Source organism: Phoca vitulina, unplaced genomic scaffold (assembly GCF_004348235.1).
Source record: "Phoca vitulina isolate PV1807 unplaced genomic scaffold, GSC_HSeal_1.0 scaffold20, whole genome shotgun sequence".
NCBI classification, from domain to species: Eukaryota; Metazoa; Chordata; class Mammalia; order Carnivora; family Phocidae; genus Phoca; species Phoca vitulina.
In genome coordinates this window covers 22,186,318-22,213,151 of record NW_022589723.1, presented here as the reverse complement: position 1 = coordinate 22,213,151, position 26,834 = coordinate 22,186,318, and the positions used below count along the sequence as shown (strand labels likewise).

Below are 26,834 nucleotides of genomic sequence, written 5' to 3'. Positions count from 1 at the left end.
ATCTGTGATGCCATCTGATCTTGGACTTTTGTTTGTTGGGAGTTTTTCAACTATTGATTCAGTTTCATTACTAGTGATCAGTCTGTTCAAATTTTCTGTTTCTTCCTGATTCAGTCTTGAAAGATTATGTTTCTAAATTTATCCATTTCTTCTAGGTTGTCCAGTTTGCTGGCATATTATTTTTTTGTAGTAGTCTCTTATAATCCTTTGTATTTCTATGGTGTTGGCTGTAACTTCTCCTGTTTCATTTCTGATTTAAGTCCTTTTTTTCTTGATGAGTCTGGCTAAAGGTTTTATTTTTTTATTTTTTATTTTTTTAAAGATTTTATTTATTTGACAGAGAAACACAGCTAGAGAGGGAACACAAGCAGGGGGAGTGGGAGGGAGAAACAGGCTTCTCGCGGAGCAGGGAGCCCAATGCAGGGCTTGATCCCGGGACCCCAGGATCATGACCTGAGCCGAAGGCAGACGCTTAATGATTGAGCCACCCAGGCGCCCCAAGGCTAAAGGTTTTAAACATTGTTTATCTTTTTAAAGAATCAGCTGTTAGTTTCACTGATCTTTTCTATTTTTTGTCTCTATTTATTTCCACTGTGATCTTTCTTATTTTTTCTACTAACTGGTTTTCTTTGTTCTTTTTCACTAAATTTAGATTAGGTTAGATTGTTTGAGATTTTTATTATTTCTTGAGGTAGGCCTCTTTTGTTATAAACTTCCTTCTTAGAACTGCTTCTTTTGCATCCTAAAGATTTTGGAATGTTGTGTTTCCATTTTCATTTGTCTCACGGTATTTTTTGATTCCCTCTTTGATTTCTTTGTTGACCTATTGCTTGTTTAGTAGCATGTTTTTGGCCTTCATTTTTTTCCAGGTTTTTTTTTTTTTTTAATTGTAAATGATTTCTTCTAGTGTCACACTGTTGTCAGAAAAGATGCTTGGTAAGATTTCAATCTTCTTAAATTTATTGAGACTTTTTGGCCTAACGTGATCTATTCTAGAGAATGTTCCATGTGCACGTCAAAAAAAAAAAAAAAAAAAATGTGTATTCTGCTGTTTGGGGATGAAATATTCTATTCTAAAAAAAAAAAAATTTACATGCCTTAAAATTTGTCAATAAATCTCCTTCATGTCAAGTAATTTTTAAAATTTAAAAATATTCTGTTAAGCCAATCTGATTTAATGTGTCATTAAAGCTACTGTTTCATTATTTTCCGTCTGGATGATCTATCCATTGTTGTAAGTGGGGCATTAAAGTCTCCTTCTACTACTGTATTTCTCCTTTTAGGTCTGTTAATATTTGCTCTATATATTTAGGTGCTGCTATGTTGGAAACAAATATTTACAGTTGTTATATCCTCTTGTTGGACTGATCCCTTTATCATTATATAATGCCCTTCTTTGTCTCTTGTTATAGTCTTTGTGTTAAAGTCTGTTTTTGTCTAAGCATTAACCACCCTAGTTTTTTCTTCACTTCCATTTGCATGGAATATCTACATTCATCCCTTCACATTCAGTATGTGTCTTTTGGTCTGAGGTAAGTCTCTTGTATGAGGCATACAGATGGATTTTTTTTTTTTTTTTTTAATCCATCCATTCATTTCATGTCTCTTGGTTGGAGCATTTAGTTCATTTACATTTAATGTAATTATTCATATGTATGTTCATATTTATTGTCATTTTGTTAACTGTTTTCTATTTGTTTTTGTAGCTCTCTGGTTCTTTTCCTCTTGCTCTCTTCTCTTGTGATTTCATGACTTTCATAGTGTTATGCTTGAGTTCCTTTTTATTTTTTGTGTATCTGTTATTGGTTTTTAATGCCATGAGGTTCATTCTAAAAGCACAGTACATTACCCTCTCCATGATTATGTATTTGATATCATATTGTACATATTTTTATTTTGTCTCTTAACTAATTATTACAGATATAGTTGATTTTACTAATTTTGTCTTTTAATTTTTATACTAGCTTTAAGTGGTTTATCTACTACTTTTACTGTATTTTGCTTTTGCCAGTGGAATTTTTCTTTCATAATTTTCTTATTAAAATTTTCTGCTTAGAGGATTTCTTTTCACATTTTTTTTAAGACTGGTAGAGTAATAATGAACTCCTTTAAACTTTTGTTTGGACAACTTTTTATCTCTCCTTTAATTCTTGCTGGGTAGAGCATTCTTGGTTGTAGGTTTTTTCATTTTAGGACTTTGAATATATCATGCCAGTCTCTTCTGGCCTGCAAAGTTTCTGCTGAAAAATCAGCTAACAGTTGTATGGGTGTTTTGTTGTATATAACTAGTTGCTTTTCTCTTGCTGTTTTTAAGATTCTCTCTTTATCTTTACTTTTTGGCATCCTAATTATTATGTGTCTTATTTTGGACCTCCTTTGGTTCATCTTGTTTGGGGCTCTCTTGTGCTTCCTGGACCTGGATGTCAGTTTCCTTCCCTAGGTCAGGGAAGTTTTCAGCTATTTTCTCTTCAAATAAGTTTTCTACCCCTTTCTCTTCTTCTGGGACCCCTATAATGCGAATGTTAGTCTGCTTAATGTTGTTCTAGAGGTCCCTTACCATATCCTCATTTTTAAAAATTCCTTTCCATTTGCTCTTCTGTTTGGATGATTTCCTCTACCCCGTCTTCCAGATTGCTGTTCTGCATCCTCTAATCTGCTGTTATGTATTTTTCATTTCAGTTATATTCTTCAGCTCAGACTCGTTCTTTTTTATATTTTCTATCTCCTTAAGTTTTCACTGAGTTCATCCACTCTTCTTCTAAGTTCAGTGAGCATCTTTATGACCATTACTTTGAATTCTTTATCAGGTAGATTGCTTGTCTCCATATTGTTTAGTTCTTTTTCTGAGGTTTTGTTTTGTTCTCATTTAAAACATATTCCTCTATCTCATTTTATCTGACTCTCTGTGTTTGTGTCTTGGTATTAGGTAGGTCAGCTATGTCTCCTAGTTTAAAGGTAGTGTCCCATGGGCCTAGAAGTGCAATTCTCCCTGGTCACCAGAACAAGGCATTCCAGGGCTATCCTCTGTATATGCTGTGTGATTTCCTGTTGTGACAGGCCACAGCTGGTGTGGGTGTCCTGTTGGGCAGGGATGCCCCTCTCACCCAGGGCTGGAGTCACTATGGAGGGGTACCAGTCCTGACAGAGGCTGCCCCCTGGGTATGGCATGGTGGCAGCTGCTTTGGAGGGGCACCTGCCGGGTTGGGTGGGGCAGGTCTGTAGGGGCATGCCAGGGTTGGGCAAGCTATGCTAGCAAGGTAGATGGAAAGTGTCAGAACTGTCATTTGCCAGTGTTGGGCTAGCTGGGCTGAAGGTAGGCAAGAAAAACGGTATCTACCAGCACTTCTGTTCCTGGGGAAAGTGCCCAGCCTCTCTGGTACATGCCTTAAAATTTGTCAATAAATCTCCTTCATGTCAAGTAATTTTTAAATTTTAAAATTTTAATATCTTTCCTGGTTTTTGGAGCAAGTGATACTGTCTCTAGGCCTTTAAGAGCAGAGTTTAGGTTTCCTATAGGCCTCTGGGTCTTTTGGAGTTAAGCCCCACTGATTTTAAAAGCAGACATTATGGGGACTCACACTCCTGATGCAGATCTCCAGGCAGGGGGTCCCTGATGTGGAGTTGAACCCCTTACTCCACAGGGATGACCTCCACACCATCCCTCTTGCTGGTGGGTCACTGCTGGACACTTTTCAAATGGCTGTTTTTCTACTGGGTCTCAAGGGTAACCAAGACTGTATGTGAGACATCCAAGTGGGGAACCTCAGTTTCCTATAGCACTTGGGGACCCCTGGATGTCAACTAGTTTATTTTCCAAGCCAGATGTTCTGGGTGCTTGTTTCTCTGGTGCAGATCCCAGGGGCCAGAGTGCCTGATATGGGGCATCAACCCCTTGCTTTTCTGGAAGAAGGGCTAGCTGGTGAGATCCCTCCCTATTGTGTGTTGCCATGCTGCGGGTGGGGTTTTTTTTGTGAGACTGTGTCTCTGCCTCTTCTACCTATCTTTACCCTTTGTTGTGGAGAGCAATTCATCTAGCTTTCAGATCTTTTTGGAGAGAAATGATCCATATGTTCCTATAGTTTTGGTATGTCTGAGGGAGGAGGTGAGTTCAGAATCTTCCTATGCTGCCATCTGGGACCCAATCTCCTGGGTTCATATATTTTCTATTTGCCCTTCCAGATCTATTTTCCTCATTCTTCACTTGCTCTTTGTGCAGGGAAGCTGACCTGCCTGAACTATATCAATGAACTCACTTGCTTTCTGGCTTCTGATTGGCCTTGACTGATTGGAGGGCAGAAGAGTTAACTCAGGGCATTTTGTTCCCCCAGCTCTCTTCTTGCTATGACTAAAGGCTGGCTGTGCATGTCCCCTATTGGGGCCCTCTCTTAAGTTACAGCTTTGTATGGATTCCCATTACAATTATTACCTCTCCTTGGGCCTAAGGGGTAGCAGAAACTTCCTCCTATGACTAGCCCTGGGGTTACTATGGTTATCCCCATATTGGTTTTTCTAAACATTGCCTAAACATTTGTACATAGTCCTTTTATTAAACTGCCCTTCATTACCTAGTTTGCATATATCTGTTTCCTGTGATAATAAATGTATCAACTGACAATGTAGTTTTAATAAACCTCATGAACATTCAGGGGTCCACCAGACATTACAATATGTTGATATTTAAAATTTTTCACGTTTTGTACATAATTATTAACAGTAATGTATCTCACCTGTTCATAGACTTTGAACCTTCCAAAGGATAGTAGAAAAGAGCAATTATAGTGAGAACAGTTTCCATGGTGTTTGTAAGAGTTCTGGTACAGCAATACCATGTGAACCAAGAGCATAACTGGCAAAAAAACTAAGAACAATTATAAGCAAACATATATGGAGTGGGAAATGGAAAAGCTCAGTATTATCTTCTTCTATGGAAAACAGCAAGTCTACCTACTGCAAAAATCACATCAAAACATAAACGATATTGAAAATAGGCATGCCCAAACATTGTTTTTAAGAAGTTACATTACACACAGATCTATGATAATACCAGATATGTAGGTGTTAAAGTTAACAAGTTTATACTTTCAGGTAAATTGACTAAAATAATAAACCAGTTTTTGGAAGAACATGCAAACAGAAGCATCAAGTCTACAAAGCAAATGTCTTAAAAGAACTTGTTAGCTGGTGCAAGGATGTTAAACATGTGGTATTAGATTCCTATCTCTTCAAATACAGCCTTTAAAAAATGTTCCAAATTTTTGTGGATTTAAAGGCTTTTCTTAAACTAGAAGAAACTAGTACTACTACTTTGGAGGAAGGATTTCAAAGGCATTACACTTTTGCCATTTTAGGTTGAGCCTTCATCTGTGTATGTAAGCACAAAATAAAGAGACTGATTTTATCCTTGAATCCATTAACAAGGACTCAATCGCTAAACCATTCTGTCTTTTTAATGCAAATAAACACACTACCTGCAGAAATGTATTATTAATAATTTATTTATAATAATATTAAATATTTATTAATAAATAAATAATAAATTATATTCCAGAAATTTGTTGATAAATTGGTCACTTGGAATTTGGAACATATTTTCCAGTAGAAACAGTACTAAAAAGGTAGTAAGATTTCAAAGCTAGCTTGTATAAGTTTATTTAATTTAAGAACGAGCCAAGGAAGGTTAACCACAGTACTAAAGAATCCAATCACGCTTCAGGTTATGGTTTCAATGAGAAAATCCATTCAAGGTTTGAATGTGATATAAGGAATCTATCACTCCACTGTGAAATAAGCCAGTCTGACAAAGGACAGTTTTCTACACCACATTTTCTCCCTTACAGAGTCTAACTATTTCAAATACTCTAGCTAGAGGTGAAAGAATGCTTCAGTGAAAATGTACTTCTTAGGCTCAGTCTCAGGTCGCTGGAGGTAGGGAACAAAGGTTGTAGGTGATTTGTTAGGTAGGCAATGATTAGAACTATTCCTACTGAATTTTACAGAAAGTGAGGCAAAGACTCTGACAGCTTTGATGACTGCAGTGCTTCCAAAAGCTGTTCCTAGGGTTCAAAGACTTGGAGGGCATCAATGGTGTCAATCACCCAGGGTGCAATCAGAAGGAGCGACATGGCAGGCACCACTTGCATTTTGCTGTCCTTCATTATGGAAGCACCTCTCTAAAGTTGTACAAAGTATCTTCTGAAGCTGTTTTGAGAACTGATTTTTCCATGTGCTTCATGCTGTTAGGAATGAAGTAAGTGACTAGTTTTTAAAGTGTTTAGGACTTACCACCCATTTTGCCATTTGCTGATTTTCTAGTTGCTTCATTATTGAGTAGAGTCTAATGTCTGCTATAGCAGACAGAAGTGCTTGGGCAAGTCTAGGAATCCAGATCTTCAATAGTTAAAAAAAAAAAGATATTAAAAAACACGTACCAGTTCACACAGAATTAAGAAATCAACAAACTGATCCAACTATCAACTGAAGGCCATTCTTAGTACAAAAATAGACATAATGTATTATTCTATTGTTCTGCAAAAATACCTGCTTTTCTACAAAAATTACATTAATTTTTCAGGGAAATGCCCAAGGTAGTTTTATCATTCTCATTCTTTCTCTCTGTAATTTATATATTACAACACTACTCCTTTTAATGTAGATAGCCAACAAAACAGTTCATTGTGTTAAGGTTCTATTTTAGAAGCACATTTAGTGATTTTCATTAGCATAACAATAGGTTAAATTTTTATGAAGCACTTATAGTAATGTGTGATAGGTATCACACCAAGTACTTTATATATATATCAGCTCATTCAGTCCTCCTAACAATCCCTGTGAGATAGGTACTGCCTTATAATTGAGGAAACTGAGGTAAAGAGATGTTAAATAATTTTCTCAAGGCTGCACAGCTACTTAGTGTGGAAACCAGAATTCAAACCTAGGTCTTCCTGATTCTAAAGCCTGTGCTCTTAACTACTAAGTGACATTACTTCCCCATCCTGCAATATAGATAATAAAATGAGTTACTTTCTTTTTCCATAAAAGGACAAGTATTCTATAATTATAGAAACATAGTAATCAGATGACATTAAAAAGTAAATTTAAGAGCAAAACTAAAGAGTAAATGTATTATAACTTAATTACAGTTAGTAATTCTAATGCTACAAATGACATCTTTGAGAGTTTTAAAAAAATGTGTCAGTTATTAACAAAATAACACACTGACAGAGCACAATTTAATCTAGGTTTGTTCGAAAGATGTGTTTCTAAAAATATATTTAAGTTCGTATTTTTGTCGGATCAACATTCATTCACTTTATAGCATAATTAGAGTGGCTCTACTGTCAGGTGTCAGCAGCTTCTAACACCTTCTAACACTTTTAACACATGTTCCTCTTCTTTGTTAGTAATCTGTAAATAAATGCTTAAGTCTTAAAGGTATGATGTACTTCATAATTTCACTTAAACTCTGCCCTGTAAAATACAGCAAAAGGCATCTATATACATACCTTCTGTTTTCTCTGCATAGAGATCTATATGCTTCATTCTTACCTCTCAGGCCTGAAAGTAGTTCATGTGAGAAGTCAGTTTGGCTACAAACTTAATATAAGCCAACAGTATGAGGAACCACTAAAACTAAAAGAATCCTTGTGCACTGACAGAAGTATAACATTTGTAGGATTAATGGTTCCACTATATTCTGAACTAGTTACCCTAGCTTTCAATATTATATTCAATTTGGAGACCTACATTTTAAGACAGATATTAATAAATTATAAGATGTCTAAAGGACATTATCTGATTATGATATTTAGAAATGGAGATGTTTATCCTGGACAAATAAAACTTTCTGAAGGGTTGTTTTGTAGAAATCTTGAATTTAAAAGAAGGTAGATTTGGGGCGCCTGGGTGGCTCAGTCATTTAAGCGTCTGCCTTTGGCTCAGGTCATGATCCCAGGGTCTTAGGAGAGAGCCCCATGTCGGGCTCCCAGCTAAGCGGGGAGCCTCCTCCTCCCTCTCTCTGCTGCTCGTGCTCTCTCTGTGTCTCAAATAAATAAATAAAATCTTTAAAAAAATAAAAATAAAAGAAGGTAGATTTTAGCTCAACACAAAAATAAGTGGAGATGTAAATTCCCAGTTATTAGAAGTCTCTCCAGACTTTTAAGATACCGTAATTTTCTAGGTTTATAGTAAGGACCTGAGAAGAATTAAATAATAGTTGCATATGACTCTTGGAAATAAAAAGTAGAGGGGTGGGGCAAAGAGAAGGAACGTGCAAGGGGTAAACCTTGAGTATGATATTGTGTTGGCAGCTTATCATTCTCCTGTTCTTTAAGCTCCTGATCCCTCCATTAAGCTCCAGAGGTCAGATGCCCTTACATGTCTTCTGACTATTGAAAGCCCCCACTGTGGCACCCTATTCAGGTCTCCCTTCTATGTCCCTTTCTTCTAATGTGTTCTAAGCCAGTGCTGTCCAGTAGAGATATAACACGATCCATGTACGTAATTTAAAATTTTATAGTAGCCAAATTAAAAAATAAAAAAAAATCCCAAACAGGTAAAATTAATTTTAGTTATTTTGTTTAACCCAATATATCTAAATTATTATTTCATCAAAATAAAAAAAATACAAAAACATTTTACATTTTTATTTTGTACTAGGTTTTTGATATCCAGTATGAATTTTATACTAACAGCACTTCTCAATGTGGACTAGCCACATTTCAAATATTCAATAGACACATGTGCCTAGTGGCTACCATATTGGTGCAATTCTAAGCCATTCCTAATTCTGTATACACACTTTATGCAGTTTAGGGAGAAGCTATCTGGTAAGAGCACCAGGCTATGAATGAAGCAGACCTAGGATCTAGTTTTAGCTCTCCTTTTAATATGCTGTGACCTTGGTCTATTTATTTCACTTCTTTGACCCCTTCTGGTTTCAAAAGTATGTAATCTATGTTTAAAATAATCAATATGACAGTATGAATGACTAACTGATAGCATCTTAATGTTTCTCCACCTGGTCAAGTTCCAGATAGGACAGAGGATTTGAGGGGGACAGTGGGGTGGGGATGGGGACTACAGGAGGTTTACTTTAAATCACAAAATGGCCAGGTGGGTCAGCTACAGGTTGAGGGAAGTGGATAGGTCCTGGAGGAATAGGAAGTTTTCTATCTTAAAGACTCCTTCATTCATAATATAACCTACTTCTTGGGATATAAGATATCCTTGATGACATTATGTATATTGCCTGTGGTTCCAGACTTTATGGTTATCCTACATAATCTAGAAACCCTGACAGAAGGGAATTCAAAGACCCTAACTTCCACACGTGTCAATGGGAGAAACTCTGCTACTGCTCTAAATTCTCCTTCCCCATGATCCTTCCATGTGTCTTTCCAGGCTCCAAGAAGCCCTCAGGATTTGGACTGCCTTTAGAATTCTGGGCCACTTCCCTACAGAAAATGGGGAAGGCCCAAACTTCTGCGTCTAATCTGAGGACAGCTTAAAGGATCTTGAGAGTGAGTTTAGAGAAACTTTGGCACCATTAGTTCTTTGGTACCTTCTTTTGGCAACTGACCCCAGAAGTTCATGATCTAGGAATTACAACCCTACTTACTATTGCTGCCTAATTACTACACACATAGCACAATGATTGTGCATATCATTAAATTCTTGTCAAATTAATTTTCTCTAAGATTTAATTTCAACACTAAATCCTGAATGGGTTTATATATAGTCTTCATAAGCTCATATAACATGGTCTTCTGCTCACAAGTTAAACAAGATACAACACTGCTCTTGTGTGATTCTTTCATGAAAGAAGAATACTTCTAAAGTCCAAATAATTAATATAAAATGTAGTCATTCTGAAAGTCTGAATATCTTAACAGGATTCCTTGAAGTAGGACACTTTCATGCTCAGTTTTGTGTTTCAGCACACAATGAGGGGTTACACATCACAGTATGTCTTTGAACTGTGGGCTGCCCAGATATGGTCAGAGTTTAGCAACAGTATCTCTTTTTTTTTTTTTAATTTTTTTTTTTTAATTTTATTTATTTATTTGAGAGAGAGAATGAGATAGAGAGAGCATGAGAGGGGGGAGGGTCAGAGGGAGAAGCAGACTCCCTGCTGAGCAGGGAGCCCGATGCGGGACTCGATCCCAGGACTCCAGGATCACGACCTGAGCCGAAGGCAGTCGCTTAACCAACTGAGCCACCCAGGCGCCCGCAACAGTATCTTTTTAAAAACAAACTTTGTGATACCAATAATGTCATTGAGTTAAAATACATTACCCTTTTAAAAAGGATGGAATAAATCGACCTTTTTGATTACTTTTATTTAAACTTACCAGCAGCTGAACACTATCTTTTCCCAAAAGATGCAGAATCTTGTAAATGCTTGCAAAGATTAAGGGATAAGTGTAACCCCTCAATCTTTCTGTCCATTCCCAGGTCAAATAACCATAATTAGTAATATTAAGGACTAATGTTAAATAGCACTGAAACAAAATCTATTTGATTTCTGTGCATAAAAAATTTCTATTTTTTTGATAAAGAAGCTTAAAACCACAGCATTTTATACTGGTTATTTGAATTAAAAATGCAATTGGCCAATTAAACTCATAACTTCTTCAAGAAGGGAATGTGTTTTTTACTTCATCTATATCCTCCACAGTACTGAGCACTATGGGAATACCTGCTGGTTAAAGGCTGAGTCAAGTATATTAACATCAAAGAAAGGTAGAAGAAATACTAGTGTAAAATAATGGTATACTTTGATAAGTTAAAATTACTTAGAGAATATATGGAAAATTGATTGAAAATATATAATAGAAGCTGGCACAATTTCTAAGATGAATATACATTTCTAGTCTGGAAAAGAAACTACAAAGGATATTTGAAAACCATGTGATGTGCAACTTCAAGAGACTGCCAATATTCATCTGGAACAAAACTTGTCTGGACTAAAAAACAGTTACATATTCGTAATGCTATGGTAAACAAGACCAGATAAATGTTTTCACCAAGAAGATCTGAAAAAGAAAACAAAACAAAACAAGTAATTGTGGTACAAAAGTCAGGCAAGTTCCACTTGCAGAACTAAAATCTGCTGCTCTGGTTGGCGCCTTGCTCAGACTCTGTGAAGGCACAGTAGAGAACTCTGGCCCAGCCACGCTACTCTCAAAGCAGACCTGGGTTGACAGTTATATGAGGGCCGGAGCCTCACCATTGGGAAATCACCACTCCTTTCATTTAACCAATCTTTCTGCAATTAATTGTATAAGGAGAATAGTAAGATATCACTGAAAAAGAGATACAGTTAACTAAGGCCTTAGGCTAATTAGGTGATATCCTATATGGGTAGCTAATGAAAGAAATCAGCTAACAAATTACTAACTTAGGATCAACTCTTCTATATATATCAAATGGTCCTCTGCATGTTTTTAAATAGCCCTTATCGATGCTTACTCTGTGCAAGGCACTGAGTTCATTCCTTCACATGCCTCATCTCATTTAATCCTCCACATCATGCTAAACGGTAGGTATTGGCCCCATTCACATATGAGGAAGTTGAGACGAAGAAGTTAAACTGCCTTGTCCAAAGTCAAAAAGGCTGCAATTACTAAACGGGATTCAAAACCAGGTCTATCTGCTGCCTCCATAGCCCTGCTCTTCGCCACAACTGGAGAGCCTGCAAGCTGAATACAGAGTTGTTGTTTTTTTTAATGTGAATTTAGTTGTCAACATTTAAAAATACGACTTTATATTAAAATCTGTATTACAGCATTTCACAACTAAGATCTGACAACAAAGCTCAACTGGCAACAACTGGCTGGTTCTTTAATAGAAAGTGCTTTAATTTATTCAGACCCCTGTTTGGCCTCCTGAGTATTTGTGTTTGCATTCTAATCCATTTTGAGCCTTTTGCTATAGTTCTAGGTTCCTGCCACTCTCCCTCCTTATTCTCCAGGAACACATTTAAATATTTTTCAGACAACTGGTACATTCAACACAACACACACGCCCCATCTCATCTTTCAGAAGCACTTAAAGAAACACCCCGACCGAACTATATCTGCTGAAAGAAAACCCTTTACTCTGTGGACTGGTGCAGAATAAACAGTACTCAGAGCTGGCCCCTGAACAAGTGATCTTGATCAAGATATACCTAAAAGTTCAACTATATATCTGTGACACGTATGGTAATTTACCATCGTTACTAACCTTTACCCTGAGGGATCCAACTTCTAACAACGGAAGGGTTAGGGGAAAAGAACGAGAGAACTCGGGCCCATCTACAACTCCCTTTCCCCCGTCACAATCCTCCTTCATTTAGCAAAATGATTCTCCCCTTTCTCGGTCTCAGGTTTCCACAGGGAAACTCAGCATTCTTTTCATGCCGCTTACACAGTGCTCCGCACATATAAGGCGCAAAATATTTATTGAATGAATGAGAAGTCCATCTTTATATTAAATACCCCCGTCTGACAGATCAAAAGCCCACTTACTGGGGTGATTTTGCTCCTGTCATCATCACACCGGACCAAAGAGAAGGCGGGGGTGGGGGGTGGGAAAAATAAATGGGCTGGGAGTCAGACCTGGTTCAACCCCAGGAATCAGACCCTCCGTAGCTGCGAAACCTTAGGTAACTCCCACCGCGGGTGTCCGCTTTCTAAAATGCGGATGGCTACGTCATGTCAACTCGCTCCGCACGGCCGCGGCAGAACTAACTGATGCAGAACAAAGTGCCACGCAAGCGGCAGGAATGGAGAATCCGGGCTCCAGTGCACTACGATTTCGTGGCAACCCCGCCCAGCAGATGGAGCCCTAGCTCAGGGTCCGCGGCTTCCCGCCGCCACCGCCTGGGAGCTCGGCTCCCGCACCCCACCCGCTCACCTCCGCGGCGCTCGGTGCTCTTCCGGGGACTGAGGTACAAAGTTGACTTTCTCTTTCGCAGCTTCATCTTCTCAGGGGAGCGGTTCTGGAGACCGCGGAAAAAAAGTCGGCCATCGTCGCTCTCTTGCTTCATCCTGCACCTACTTCGAGGTCTGCTGAGGATCCCCTGACACCTCAGTCCCCGCGATGAGGGAGACCGCAGTTGGAGGAACGCGCGTTTCTCTTCCGCTCCCTAAGTTTGGCCTCTGCAGCAGCCGTCACACGCAGGCGCGGAGGTAGCTGGGAAAAGGCAGCTCCCTCACGGCGACCCCCGAAGTTTGTGTGTGCCGCCGAGTGCTGCAGGTCTGTTTGGCACGGGTAAGCTTGGTAAGCTTTGTCGCGAGCTCGCTTGCGCTTTTTCTTTGGCTTATCCTTCTCGTGAGGTTGCTGTCTCCCTTTGGCTTCGTGGTCTCTGCGCCCTGTTTTCTCTTCCGGAGACTGCTGGAAGGAGCCGGAGCTCCCCTAGGCTAGGGCAGACGAGAGGCGGGGTCAGCGACGCGGAGCGACCGCCGAACGGTCGGAGGTGTTTAAGTGGTAATGATAATAGTAATGATAATTACGATTCCCTCCCTTCCTTCCTCAGCGGGCGGTGAACCATAGCATTCTTGGTAAGCTGTCATTTATCTAGTTAACCGTCCAAGAGCAAACAGGCATTTCTTTCCCATATTAGTTTAAATTACATTTTAGCGATGTTAAGGACAATCCAGTTTCTAGTATCGGTTCTGCCGCTAATGATTTCTGTAACCTCGGGGGCCGGTCTAGGAGACGGTGAAAGACTGTTATAAAAAATATGTAAATCCGTTACTCTGCTTTCCTCTTTCATAAACATCTGTTTTCTCCAGAGACTATGGTGTTCCCAAATATAACTTTCTGAGAAATACTGGAGTCTTTACTCCTCAGTTGTTAAAAGTAAATCAGTCAAATCTCCTTTATATTATAAAAAATGTATGGTGATAAACATAACATAATAAAATAAAATAAATGGATGGCAAGTTATTTCATGTGTTTGATGTCTACTTGTACCTTCTAAAGCATCAAAGGGAACTCATAAAATCTTTTAGCCTGCTTTAAAAATTGTTTTTAATTATGCATATTGCCAAAAAACATGAAATAGTAAAAAAGGGCTAATAATGAAAAGTAACAATTCTCTTTCTTCTACTTCCAGATTGGATTGGCAATCACTTTCAACTTTTTGGGGGAGCTGTTTCTTTTAGTGATTAGTTTTATGATGGTATGTAAAGGTGTAAAGAGGATTTCTCTTACCAGCCTCTCCCCCACTTTTGCCATTTTAAGAATTGTTTATTTAAAACCATTGAGAAAGTTCTATAATAGGATTTAGCTTTGTCTTACACCATCCCCTAATCCTCATTTGTCATATTCCCTGTATATTTATATTCCTATTTTAGTTAAATCAAGTGATATTTACATATTATGATGAAAATACTATTCACTCTGGAACAAAGTAGTGACCTGGAATCTTTTAAAAGGATGTTGTGCTAAGTTATTGCTTTGCTTTCCATTTTCTTTGTACACAGATCTGAAGATATTTCCTGGATGTGGACTGTAATTTTTCAAAACCACGGTGTGGCAAAAGCACTGTATAGCATTTGTTGAAAAATGTTTGGGAGATTGACTCTTCCACAACTGCTTTTTGCTAGCATTCTCGGAATTGCTGGAGGGATGTATATTTATCAACCAGTATTTGAACAGTACTACCGAGATCAGATGGAATTAAAAGAAAAGTTGAAATTGGCACAAGAATCAGAAGAGAAGAAAAGTTAATACTACATGGAGTCGAAATGTAATTGTTTAAAGTTCTATTGAAATTATACATTGACTATAAATAATCTAGTAAAAACTTCTCAAGTATATTTTAAACACAAATAAATCATAGGTAATGATTTTAAAACAAGCACTGTCAATTTTAATGTTTAATTTTATTTGTCATTTTTTAAACTAAAATGAATGTCTTAAAGAATATTTTGTTTCCCAGTTGACGTTTATTTTTCTGGAAATGCAGCATATACAGGATCAAGGGATGACAAGACTCTATTTATAAAATAGCTGGGAATGGTGTTTATAGTACTGGTTATAGATGAAGTGGATCAAGTTAACCACCTCAGGCAGATTGCCCCTCAAGTAGCCTACAGTTAGCCGATTTAATATACATGAGCAGTCTTTCAGCCCCAGGCAGAATGAAGGAGTAAATTGAGAATGGGGGTAGCTCAGATCAAATTGAGGTTTTAGTTAAGATAGATGGTATTATATAGGATAGCAAATATGACACAGATCTGTTTGTTTAACCTAAGAAAATTTGCATTAATAATGGTGCAAAGGGTGGAATTAATTAGTTACAAAGCTATTTTTCATGTAGTTACAATGTTTTTTTGAAATTGGTAGGAACCGATAATTACTTATTCTAATAATCTTAAGCTTATATTTTCACTGAGAGCTATCAATGTAATCACATGTACAAGATGCTTCATTTAAATCAACTCATTTTTATTATTGATTTCTTTTTCTTGAAAAGTAAATTTATTATCGCTTAATCTAAGCTGTCTGTGTTCAATGGAGGCCAGCATGGGTAATTTTTAAAAAAGGGAGTGAAAAAATATTACGAAAATAGTGCATGTACATTAAAAAATTCAAACGGTACGGAAATGAACAAACTGAAAGGTGAAAATTACTGTATACATTGATTTAATCAGCACCTTCAACAGTTTAGTGTAAGCCTTTGAGACTTTTTCTTCTATGCACATAAAAAGTTTTAGTTCATATACCAAGTGTTTACCATGTGACAGGCTTAGCTTTGCTTGAATTACACAGCTAGACTGGGGTTGTGTTGTATGAGTCTTCTCATTGTGGGACCCAGGCTCAAGGAGAATCTCCTTTCTGGGATATGACAATATAGGATTGAGACAGAGAGGAAACTTGGAATTGTAAGCTTCTGCTCATTTGTGGCAAATGTCAAATCTTCTCATATTCTGTTGGTTTAGAGCATGTCACATGGTCAAGCCCAAAGTCAAGGGCAGGGACACAGACTTTGTACAGGGTGCAGAGTCAAGTCACATGATAATGAGCAGGAATATATGATCCTGTTGTATCCAAGGAATGATAATCCTATCTAACATCAATTTAAAGTGAACTGCTTTTGATCCTCCTTTTGAGAATGATGCATTGGTCAGTTTAGTATTTACATACCAAGTGGCAGAGAATGAGTTAATTTTTTTTCTAATAAAAATATTGCAGCCATTTATATCAAGGTCACAATGAGCTACCACTTCACAAACTTAGATGACTACAAACAAAAAGATGGAAAATAACAAGTGTCAGCAAGGATGGGGAAAAATTGAAAACCTGATAGGCTGCTGGTGGGATGTAAAATTGCAGTTGCTGTGCAACAGTTCGGCAGTTACTCAAAAAGTTAAACAGTGTTACCGTATGACCCAATAATTCTACTTCTAGGTAGATATCCAAGGGAAGTGAAAACGTCCACACACAAATTTGTACATGATTGTTCAAAGCATCATTATTATAATAGCTAAAAAAGTGGAAATAACACAAATGTCTATCAATGCATAACAAATTGTAGCACACAACAGAATATTACTCAGCCATAATTAATGAAATAGTGACATTTACAACATTAATAAACGTTGAAAACATGAAAGAAGCTGGACATAAGAAGCCATATGTTGTAATTTCATTCATATGACATGGCTAGAAGAGGCAAATGCAGAGAAAGATTAGTGGCTGCCAGGATATAGGGTTTCTTTTTAAGGTGATGAAAATGTTTTGGAACTAGATAGTGGTGGTCAGCGACAACTTTGTCAATATAATTTTTAGTATTGAATTGTACACTTTCAAACTCATTTTACAAGGCCGGCATTACCCTAATACCAAAACCAGATAAGGATGCCACAAAAAAAGAAAGTAACAGGCCAATATCCCTGATGATCCCTGAATTGTACACTTAAAAGTAGTGGACTTTACTGTGTGAGAATTAGATCTCAATAAAGCTGTCTTAAAGGAGGGATGCCTGAGTGGTTCAGTCAGCTAAGCATCTGCCCTTGGCTCGGGTCGTGATCCCAGGGTCCTGGGATCAAGTCCTGCATGGGACTCCCTGCTCAGTAGGGAGCCTGCTTCTCCCTCTCCCTCTGCGTGCCGCTCCCCCTGCTTGGGCTCTCTCTCTGACAAATAAATAAGATCTTTAAAAAATAAAAAAAGAAAAAGGATAACTCTATCCAGAATAGCTGCAATTAAGATAGTCCATTGTTTTCTGCCATAATCCATCTAGTTTGTTTTTTGTGTGTGGTAAAAAAAAATACATAGCATGAAATACGTTATTTTTACAGTTTTTAAGTGTAGAATTCAGTGGCATTAAGTACATTCACATTGTTGTGTAACCATCACCATCCATCCATCTCTAGAACTTTTTCCATCTAATTTTTGTAAGGCCCATAGAGATGAATTGAATGGGGGTATAGAGACCCTCTGCCCACATCCTTCAAATCTTTGTTTTGTTTTTTATAAAGATTTTTATTTTTATTTGTCAGAGAGAGAGGTAGGCAGAGGGAGAAGCAGGCTCCCTGCTGAGCAAGGAGCCCGACGTGAGACTCGATCCCAGGACCCTGGGATCATGACCTGAGCCGAAGGCAGACGCTTAGCCAACTGAGCCACCCAGGTGTCCCTCCTTCAAATCCTTAAAGGTGGCATTAATGTCTGCAATTCTTTGCCTAAATTGCTTCTAATTTACTTAGTCGGGGAAAGCAGACTCAGTGGCTTTCAGTTTGTTCTTTCTAAAATAAGGATTTGGTAGGGACTGAATGTGACCCCCCCCCCCAAAACCCCTGGTAAAATTCATATGTTGAACCCCTAATCCCCAGTGTGATGGTATTTGGAGGTGGGCCTTTGGGAGGTAATTAAGACATGAGGGTGGAGGCTTCATGAATGGGATTAGTGCCCTCCTAAGAGGAGATAAAGGAGAGATGATCATCCTCTTCACCATGTTAGGATATAGCAAGAAGGTACAAACTGGAAAAGGGCCTTCTCACCAGGCACCAAATCCACCAGCACCTTGAATTTGGACTCCTCAGCCTTCAGAATTGTGGGAAATAAATATTTGTTGTTTAAGCCACCCATTTTATAGTAATCTGTTACAATAGCCTAAGCCAGGGTTCTTTCTATAAGGTCAATGATCATAGTGTAGGATCCTTTTAATGTATTGTTGAATTTGTTTTGCTACTATTTTATTGAGAATTTTTGTATCTGTATTCATCAGGGATATTGGCCTGTAATTTTCTTTTTTGTGTGGCATCCTTATCTGGTTTTGGTATTAGGGTAATGCTGGCCTTGTAAAATGAGATTGGAAGCATTCCCTCCTCTTCAGTTTTTTGGGAAAAGTTTGAGAAAATAGGTATTAAATCTTGGAATATTTTGTAGAATTCACCAGTGAAGCCATCTGGTCCTGGGGTTTTGTTTGTAGGGAGGCTTGTGATTACTGATTCAATTTCCTTACTTGTAATTTGTCTATTCCAATTTTCTATTTCTTCATGAGTCAGTATTGGAAGATTGTGTGTTTCTAAGAATTTATCCATTTTTCAGTGTTGTCCAGTTCGTTGGCATATAATTGTTCATAGAAGTCTCTCATGATCCTTTGTATTTCTGTGATATCAATTATAACTTCTCTTTCATTTCTAATTTTACTTATTTGAGTCTTCTCTTTTTGGTGAGTCTAGTTAAAGGTTTGTCAATTTTGTTTACCCTTCCAAAGAACCAGTTTCATTGATTTTTAAATTTTATTTTTAGTTTCTATTTTATTTATTTCTATGATCTTTCTTATTTCCTTCTTTCTACTAACTTTGGGATTTATTTATTCTTTTTCTAGTTCTTTTAGATGTAAAGTTAGTTTGAGATTTTCCTTGTTTCTTGAGGTAGGCATGTATCACTATGAACTTCCCTACTAGAACATCTTTTGCTGCATCCCATGAATTGTTATATTTACATTTTCATTTGTCTCAAGGTATTTTCTGATTTCCTCTTTCTTTGTTGACCCATTGATTGTTCAGTAGCATGTTGTTTAATCTACATATTTGTGATTTTTTTCAGTTTTTTTCTTGTAATTGATTTTTAGTTTCATGCCACTGTGATCAGAAAAGATGCTTGATATGATTTCAGTCTTCTTAAATCTAGTGAGACTTGTTTTGTGGCCTAACATGTGATCTGTCCTGGAGAATGTTTCATGTGCACTTGAGAAGCATGTGTATTCTGCTGCTTTTGGATTGAATGTTCTGTATTTTTCTATTAAGTCCATTTGATCTAATGTGTTGTTTAAAGCCAGTGTTTCCTTATTGATTTTCTGTCTGGATGATCTATCCATTGAGGTAAGTCGGGTGTTAAAATCCACTACTATTATTGTATTGCAGACAATTTCTCCCTTGATGTCTGTTAATATTTGCTTTATATATAGGTACTCCTATGTTGGATGCATAAATATAATTTTTATATCCTCTTGTTTGACTGCTTTTTCATTATGTAATGCCCTTCTTTGTCTTTTATAGTCTGTTTTAAAGTCTGTTTTGTCTGATATAAGTATAGCTATACCAGTTTTCTCTTCATTTTCATTTACATGGAATATTTGTTTTCATCTTTTCCCTTTCAGTTTGTGTGTGTCCTTACTTCTGAAGAGAGTATCTTTTAGGCAGTATATAGATGAGTCTTGTTTTTTATCCATTCAGCTGCTCTGTGTCTTTTGATTGGAGAATTTAGTCCATTTACATTTAAAGTAATTATTGGTAGGTATGTACTTATTTCCATTTTAATTGTTTTCCAGCTGTTTTTGTACTTCCTGTCTGTTCCTTTCTTCTTCTCTTGCTCTTTTCTGTGTGGTTTGATGACTTTCTTTAGTGTTATGTATAGTTTTTTTCTCATTATTTTTTGTGTATCTACAATAGGTTTTTCCTTTGTGGTTACCATGAAGTTCATATATAACTGCTTGTGTATATAACAGCATATTTTAAGTCAGTAGCAACTTAAATTTTTGACACATTCTAAATCCTCTACATTTTTATTCCCCCACCATGTTTTGTTTTTGATGTCATATTTTACATCTTTTTATTTTGTGTATTTGTTAACTAATTATTATAGTTCTGTTTGCTACTTTTGTCTTTTAACCTTAATACTAGCTTTGTAAGTGGTTATTCTCCTACCTTTACTATATATTTGCCTTCACCAGTGAGATTTTTACTTTTATATTTTGTTATTAGTGTATTTTCTTTTCTGCTTAAAGAAGTCCCTTTATTTTTTTATTTTATTTTATTTTATTTAACATATAATATATTATTTGTTTTAGAGGTACAGGTCTGTGATTCAACAGTCTAACACAATTCACAGCACTCACCCTAGCATATACCCTCCCCAATGTCTATCACCCAGCCACCCCATCCCTCCCATCCCCCACCACTCCAGCAACTCTCAGTTCATTTCCTGAGATTAAGAATTCCTCATATCAGTGGGGTTATATGATACATGTCTTTCTCTGATTGACTTATTTCGCTCAGCATAATACCCTCCAGTTCCATCCACGTTGTTGCAAATGGCAAGATCTCATTCCTTTTGATGGCTGCATAATATCCCATTGTATATATATACCACATCTTCTTTATCCATTCATCTGTCGAAGGACATCTTGGCTCTTTCCATAGTTTGGCTATTGTGGACATTGCTGCTATAAACATTGGGGTGCACGTACTCCTTCGAATCCCTACATTTGTATCTTTGGGGTAAATACCCAATAGTGCAATTGCTGGATCGTATGGTAGCTCTATTTTCAACTTTTTGAGGAACCTCCATACTGTTTTCCAGAGTGGCTGCACCAGCTTGCATTCCCACCAACAGTGTAGGAGGGTTCCCCTTTCTCTGCATCCTGGCCAACATCTGTCGTTTCTGGACTTGTTAATTTTAGCCATTCTGACTGGTGTGAGGTGGTATCTCATTGAGGTTTTGATGTGGATTTCCCTGATACCGAGCGATGTTGAGCACTTTTTCATGTGTCTGTTGGCCATTTGGATGTCTTCTTTGGAAAAATGTCTGTTCATGTCTTCTGCCCATTTCTTGATTGGATCATTTGTTCTTTGGGTGTTGAGTTTGAGAAGTTCTTTATAGATTTTGGATACTAGCCCTTTATCTGATATGTCATTTGCAAAAGAAGAAGATAGCAGGAAGGGAAGAATGAAGGGGGGGAAATCAGAGGGGGAGATGAACCATGAGAGACTATGGACTCTGAGAAACAAACTGAGGGTTCTAGAGGGGACGGGGACAGGAGGATGGGTTAGCCTGGTGATGGGTATTAAAGAGGGCACATACTGCATGGAGCACTAGGTGTTATACACAAACAATGAATCATGGAACACTACATCAAAAACTAATGATGTAATGTATGGTGATTAACATAACATAATAAACAACAAAAAAAAAGTCCCTTTAACATTTCTTGTAAAGCTGGGTGAGTGGTGTTGAACTCCTTTAGCTTTTTTTTTTTTTTTTTTTTTTTTAAAGATTTTATTTATTTATTTGAGAGAGAGAGAATGAGAGAGACAGCACATGAGAGGGGGGAGGGTCAGAGGGAGAAGCAGACTCCCTGCCGAGCAGGGAGCCCGATGCGGGACTCGATCCCGGGACTCCAGGATCATGACCTGAGCCGAAGGCAGTCGCTTAACCAACTGAGCCACCCAGGCGCCCAAACTCCTTTAGCTTTTGCTTGTATAGGGAAAAGGAGAGATAATCTCCTTCAGTTTCGAATGATAGCTTTGCTGGGTAGGGTATTCTTGGTTGGAAGGTTTTTTTCTTCAGCACTTTGAATATATTATTCCCCTCTCTTCTGGCCTGCAAAGTTTCTGCTGAAAAATCTGCCAGTAGTCTTAAGGAGTTCTGTTGTATAAAAGATGTTGTTTTTCTCTTGGTGCTTTTAAGATTCTCTCTTAAATTTTGACATTTTGTTTTATTTTATTTTTTAAAGATTTTATTTATTTATTTGTCAGAGAGAGAGAGAGAGAGAGAACAAGTAAGGAGAGCAGCAGAGGAAGAGGGAGAAGCAGCCTCCTTGCTGAGTAGGGAGCCCAACGTGGGGCTGGATCCCAGGACCCTGGGATCATGACCTGAGCCGAAGGCAGATGCTTAACCAACTGAGCCACCCAGGTGCTCTGTACTTTTGACATTTTAATTATAATGTGTCTTGATGTGGATCCCTTGGATTTATCTAGTTTGGAGTGCTCCATGCTTCGGGATGTCTGTCTCCTTCCCCAGGTTAGGGAAATTTTTAGCCATAATTTTCTTCAAATAAATTTCCTGCCCTTTTTCTCTCTTCCCCTTTTGGGACCCCTACACTACTAATGTTAATCTCCTTGATGATGTTCTATAAGTCTCTTAAGCTATTTTCACTTTTTAAATTTTTTTTCTCTTTTTGCTGCTCTGTTTGAGTGAGTTCCACTGCCCTGTCTTCCTGGTTATTGATCCATTTTTCTGCTTCATCTAGCCTGCTGTTGAATGCCTATTGTGTATTTTTCAGTTCCGTTATGTTCTTCAGCTCTGTGATTTTTGTTTAGTTCTTTCTTGTATTTTTTATCTCTTTATTGAAGTTCTCACTGTATTCATCCATTCTTGTCCTGAGTTTGGGGAGCATCTTTATGCCCATTACTTTGAACTCAACAGGTAGATTACTTTTTTGCATCTCATTAAGGTCTTTTTCTGAGGTTTTGTCTTGTTCTTTTTTTTTTTTTTTTCTAAAGATTTTATTTATTTATTTGACAGAGAGAGACACAACGAGAGAGGGAACACAAGCAGGGGGAATGGGAGAGGAAGAAGCAGGCTTCCCGCTGAGCAGGGAGCCCGATGTGGGGCTTGATCCCAGGACCCTGGGATCATGACCTGAGCCGAAGGCAGACGCTTTAACGACTGAGCCACCCAGGCGCCCCCCCCCCCTTTTTTTTTTTTTAATTATTTTTCTGTCTCCTCATTTTCCTTGGCTTTCCATGTTTGTTTCTAAGTATAATGCAAAACAGCTATGTCTCCCAGTCTTGAAGGACTGGTCTTATGTAGGAGATGAACCTTATTGTTCAACCTTGCCCTAGCTCTTATTTGTCTTTGAAATGTTTGTGATTGTCTGAGTAAACTGATTTGTTCTTGTGGATCCCAACTGTTGATGGTGTGCTGAGGCCTGTGATCTCAGTCAGTACCTGGGTTCAGGCTAATTGGAAGCCAGATCCTTAGACAGCAGTTTTTAACTTATGTAAATATATATAGTCCTTTGGGCACACAATTATAGACCCCGCTGACCTCTAGACCAGGAGATCTGGAGGTATCCTCTGGGTAAGAGTTGTAAGAATTGGAACTTAAGATGAATGAAAACTACTTTCTGGGAGGTACCAGTAAGCTGTGATGAGGCCAAGGAGGGTGCAAAGATGGTGTTTCCCAAAGATGGCTACATGCCTAGTTGTGCCTCTGTAGTCTGCAGATATCTGACAAACTTAAAGTCTGTCCATCAGGTTAAAGCTACAGAACAAGTAAATGGACCTTATTCATAGGCAGACTGGGGTGTGTTTCAGTTGGCAGTCTGTGAAGTGCCCTTGGTATAGTAGCCTGCCCTGAAATGTCTTTCCAGTTGTTACAATCCTGTGGTGCCCAGGAACACAAGCCCTTTTGGCCACCAGAGCTAGCCCCTCTGGCCACTAGAGCCAAGTGATCCAGAGGCACCCTGTGTGTGGAGTGCATTTACCTGTAGGCTTTAGCAAGGCCTGGGACAAGTAGGGACATGGAATGCCTGTAGCTTTAGTGAGTGGGGATTCTTTTATTTCTAGTTGATGCTAGAGAGACATGTTGCAGCAGCATTTTCAACTGTCAATCTCAACCTATAAAGGGCAACCACCACTGAGCTTTTCAAAGATGTCAGTGGCCTCCTCACCAGTGCCTCAGTGAAAGGAATATCATCAGGGCCTTCCATTCCATGTAACAATCAGGTGGTGGTTTTTCCAGTCTCATCACAAATCCATTCTAACTCTAAAATCAGCAGAGCAGATAGTGGGAGTAAAAAAGTGAGATATAAAGCCAAGAAAATGATAGATTTTTAAGTGGGCCACTAGACTTGATCCAGTGGATTTCCTAAAGAGACTTCCAAAAGTTTTTTTTAAAAAACTATTGTGAAATAATTTCACACTTGGAGAAAAGGTGCAAAAAGAGTACAAAAAATTTTGTACTCTTTTTACCCCAATTCCACAAATGTCAACATTTTATACTACATTTGCTTTAATCTCTCTTCATATATGTGTATTTATACATGAACATACCACGTTATTGTTTTTCTAAACCCTTTGAGAGTAAGTTGCCCACATGATGCCCTTTTACTACTACATATTTCAGTGTGTAATTCCTAAAAACCAGGATATTGTCTTTCTTAATTACAACATAATGATCAAGATCAGGAAATTAAGATTGATACAATATTATCTAATCTCAGATTTTATCCAAATTCTACCAAGTCCTATTAATGTCCTTTAGATCAATAGACAATTTTTTTTTTTTTCTGGTCTGGGAACTAATCCAAGATCACACTGGACTTGCTGGATCATATGGTCATTCTGTTTAACATTTTGAAGAACTGCTAAACTGCTTTCCAAAGTGACAACATCATTTTACATTTCCACCAGCAATGTATAGGGTTTCAATTTCTCCATATCCTCACTTAACAGTTGTAATTTTTCTTTTGTTTTTGAAAAAAGTTATGGCCAACCTAATAGATGTGAAAGAGTAATTATGGTTTTGATTTGCATTTCCCTAATGGCTAATGACATTAAACATCTTTTCATGTGCTTACTGACCATTTTTATATCTTCTTTGGAGAAATACCTATTCAAGTCCTTTGCCCTCTTTTTAATTGAGCTGTCTTTTTAATTGTAAGAACTCAGTTATATTGATACTATATTCTTATCAGATATATAATTTGCAAATATTTTCTCTTATTCTGCGTGTTGTGTTTTCACTCTCTTGATTGTGTCCTTTGATAAACAAGATCTTAAAATTTTGATAAAGTATAATTAACCTAATCATTTTTATACTTTTGGTATCAAATCTAAGAAACCATTGCCAAATCCAAGGTAGTGAAGATTTGTGCCTGTTTTCTTCTATAGGTCTTATAGTTTTAGCTGTTATAATTTTGGTCTTTGATGTGTTTTCAGTTAATTTTTATATATGGTGTGAGATAAGGGTCCAACTTTATTCTTTTGCATGTGAATAACCTGTTCTCCCAGGACTATTTATTGAAGAGACTGTTCTTGCCTCATTGAATAGTTTTGGCATTCTTGTTGAAAATCAATTGACCACAGATTTATGAGTTCATTTCTGGACTGTCATGTCCATTCCATTCAAATATATGTTTATTCTTATGTCAATACCACACTATTTTGATTACTGCAGCTTTGTATTAACTTTCTTTGAAATCAGGAAGTGAGTCTATCAAACTTGTTCTTTTTTTTTTTTTCAAGATTGTTTTGGCTATTCAAGGTGCTTTGCAATTACATATGAATTTTGGGATCAACTTTTTCACTCCTGCAAAAAATGTTGGTATGTTGATTTTGGTAAGGATTGTGTTGAATCTGTAGATTGCTTTGGGACGTATTGCTATCTTTATAATATTACGTAAAGATGAACATGGAATATCTTTTCATTTATTAAGTCTTCTTTAATTTCTTTCAGTAGTGTCTTGTAGTTTTCAGTGTATAAGCCCTGTACCTCCTTGCTTAAATTGATTCCTAAGTATTTTTTTCTTTTTGATGCTATTTCAAATAGGGTTTTTTCCTTAATTTCCTTTTCAGATTGCTCATTGCCAATGTGTAGAAATACAACTGATCCTGTATCCTGATCTTTGCTTATTTATTAGCTCTAATTGTTTTTTGTAGCTATTTTAGATATAATCATGTGCCTGTTGCTTTTATTATAGAAGGGTATTTAGAAATCAAAATCTGGGTGTTAAATGTATTTATAGCTACTGTGATATAATTGCTTTTAGGACCTCTTAGCAGACAGTGCTGGAAAGTACATACATACATGCATATCAGTATATATAATTCGATTCCTATCTAGTTCTATGTATTAAAAATCATGAGTTCTTACTGATACCTCCAATTTCCGCCCTATTAGTGATACTGGGGCTGGGACTGTACGTGTTTCAAGCAGCAGCCTGCAGTGTCAGAAAAGCCCCAGGGTGGGAAGCCAGGGTATACTGTGATCAGTTCTGTCACCAGAGTAAGAAGTGATGTAGAGAGGATTTTGAATTGATATACAAGATATATTCAACATATTTAGTTTCTGTAATAACTTTTTCTCTTTGTTTTCTTCCTACTTCTCTGGGCACTCTTTTCTCAGACTTCATTAACTGAGTGATCCTCTGGGTTTTGTACCAAGCCCCCTCTTTGCCCTCTTTGTACATTTTCTAGACTAGCTCATTGACTTTCATGTCTTTGAGTACCCCTTGGGCAATAGCTTCCGTCCATGTCTTCTGTGCTTCAGATCAGCCTATTCAATTGCATACTGAACAGTTTCACTTGTATGTTCTCCCAGTGCTGATGTGTCAAAGTTAAAATGTCCTAAACTTGTTCATTATGGCCTATTTTACCCTGTTGCAATAGGGTTCTCTTCCTTATGCTCAATGGTTCCTAGTTGCCCAAACCAGAAACAGGCATTTTCATGGATTTCTCCCTCTCCCTCACCACCTACAATCACATCTTCTTGATTTACTCTCCTAAATATCTCAAATCTGTTTATTCATCTTCATCCTCATGGACATGGTCTTAAACCAGATTACTATTATTCCTTACTTGGATTTCAGCATGCTAATTGTTCTCTGAAAC

The 26,834-nt window shown here is 37.5% G+C and overlaps 2 protein-coding genes across 8 annotated transcripts in view; one reads left to right on the top strand and one right to left on the bottom strand.

The window, feature by feature from the left end:
- Nucleotides 1–13,046, bottom strand: part of PIGB (phosphatidylinositol glycan anchor biosynthesis class B) — a 38,404-nt gene extending 25,358 nt beyond the window's left edge. The window contains exons 1-5 of the mRNA XM_032418108.1: nucleotides 12,898–13,046; nucleotides 10,898–11,033; nucleotides 10,350–10,467; nucleotides 6,283–6,387; nucleotides 4,728–4,858 (exon numbers count right to left, since the gene is read on the bottom strand). Of these exons, the coding sequence (XP_032273999.1) occupies nucleotides 4,728–4,858; nucleotides 6,283–6,387; nucleotides 10,350–10,467; nucleotides 10,898–11,033; nucleotides 12,898–13,030 (623 nt within the window). The 5' untranslated portion in view covers nucleotides 13,031–13,046. The remainder of the gene's footprint in view (nucleotides 1–4,727; nucleotides 4,859–6,282; nucleotides 6,388–10,349; nucleotides 10,468–10,897; nucleotides 11,034–12,897) is intronic.
- A 119-nt stretch (nucleotides 13,047–13,165) lies between these two features.
- PIGBOS1 (PIGB opposite strand 1) overlaps nucleotides 13,166–26,834 on the top strand; it is a 32,598-nt gene continuing 18,929 nt past the window's right edge. The window contains exons 1-3 of one of the 7 annotated variants that reach the window (XM_032418114.1): nucleotides 13,166–13,254; nucleotides 14,102–14,167; nucleotides 14,472–16,815. In XM_032418114.1, coding sequence (XP_032274005.1) covers nucleotides 14,554–14,718 — 165 coding nt within the window. In that variant the 5' untranslated portion in view covers nucleotides 13,166–13,254; nucleotides 14,102–14,167; nucleotides 14,472–14,553 and the 3' untranslated portion in view covers nucleotides 14,719–16,815. The other 6 variants (XM_032418113.1, XM_032418112.1, XM_032418116.1 and 3 more) reach the window with 6 other exon arrangements.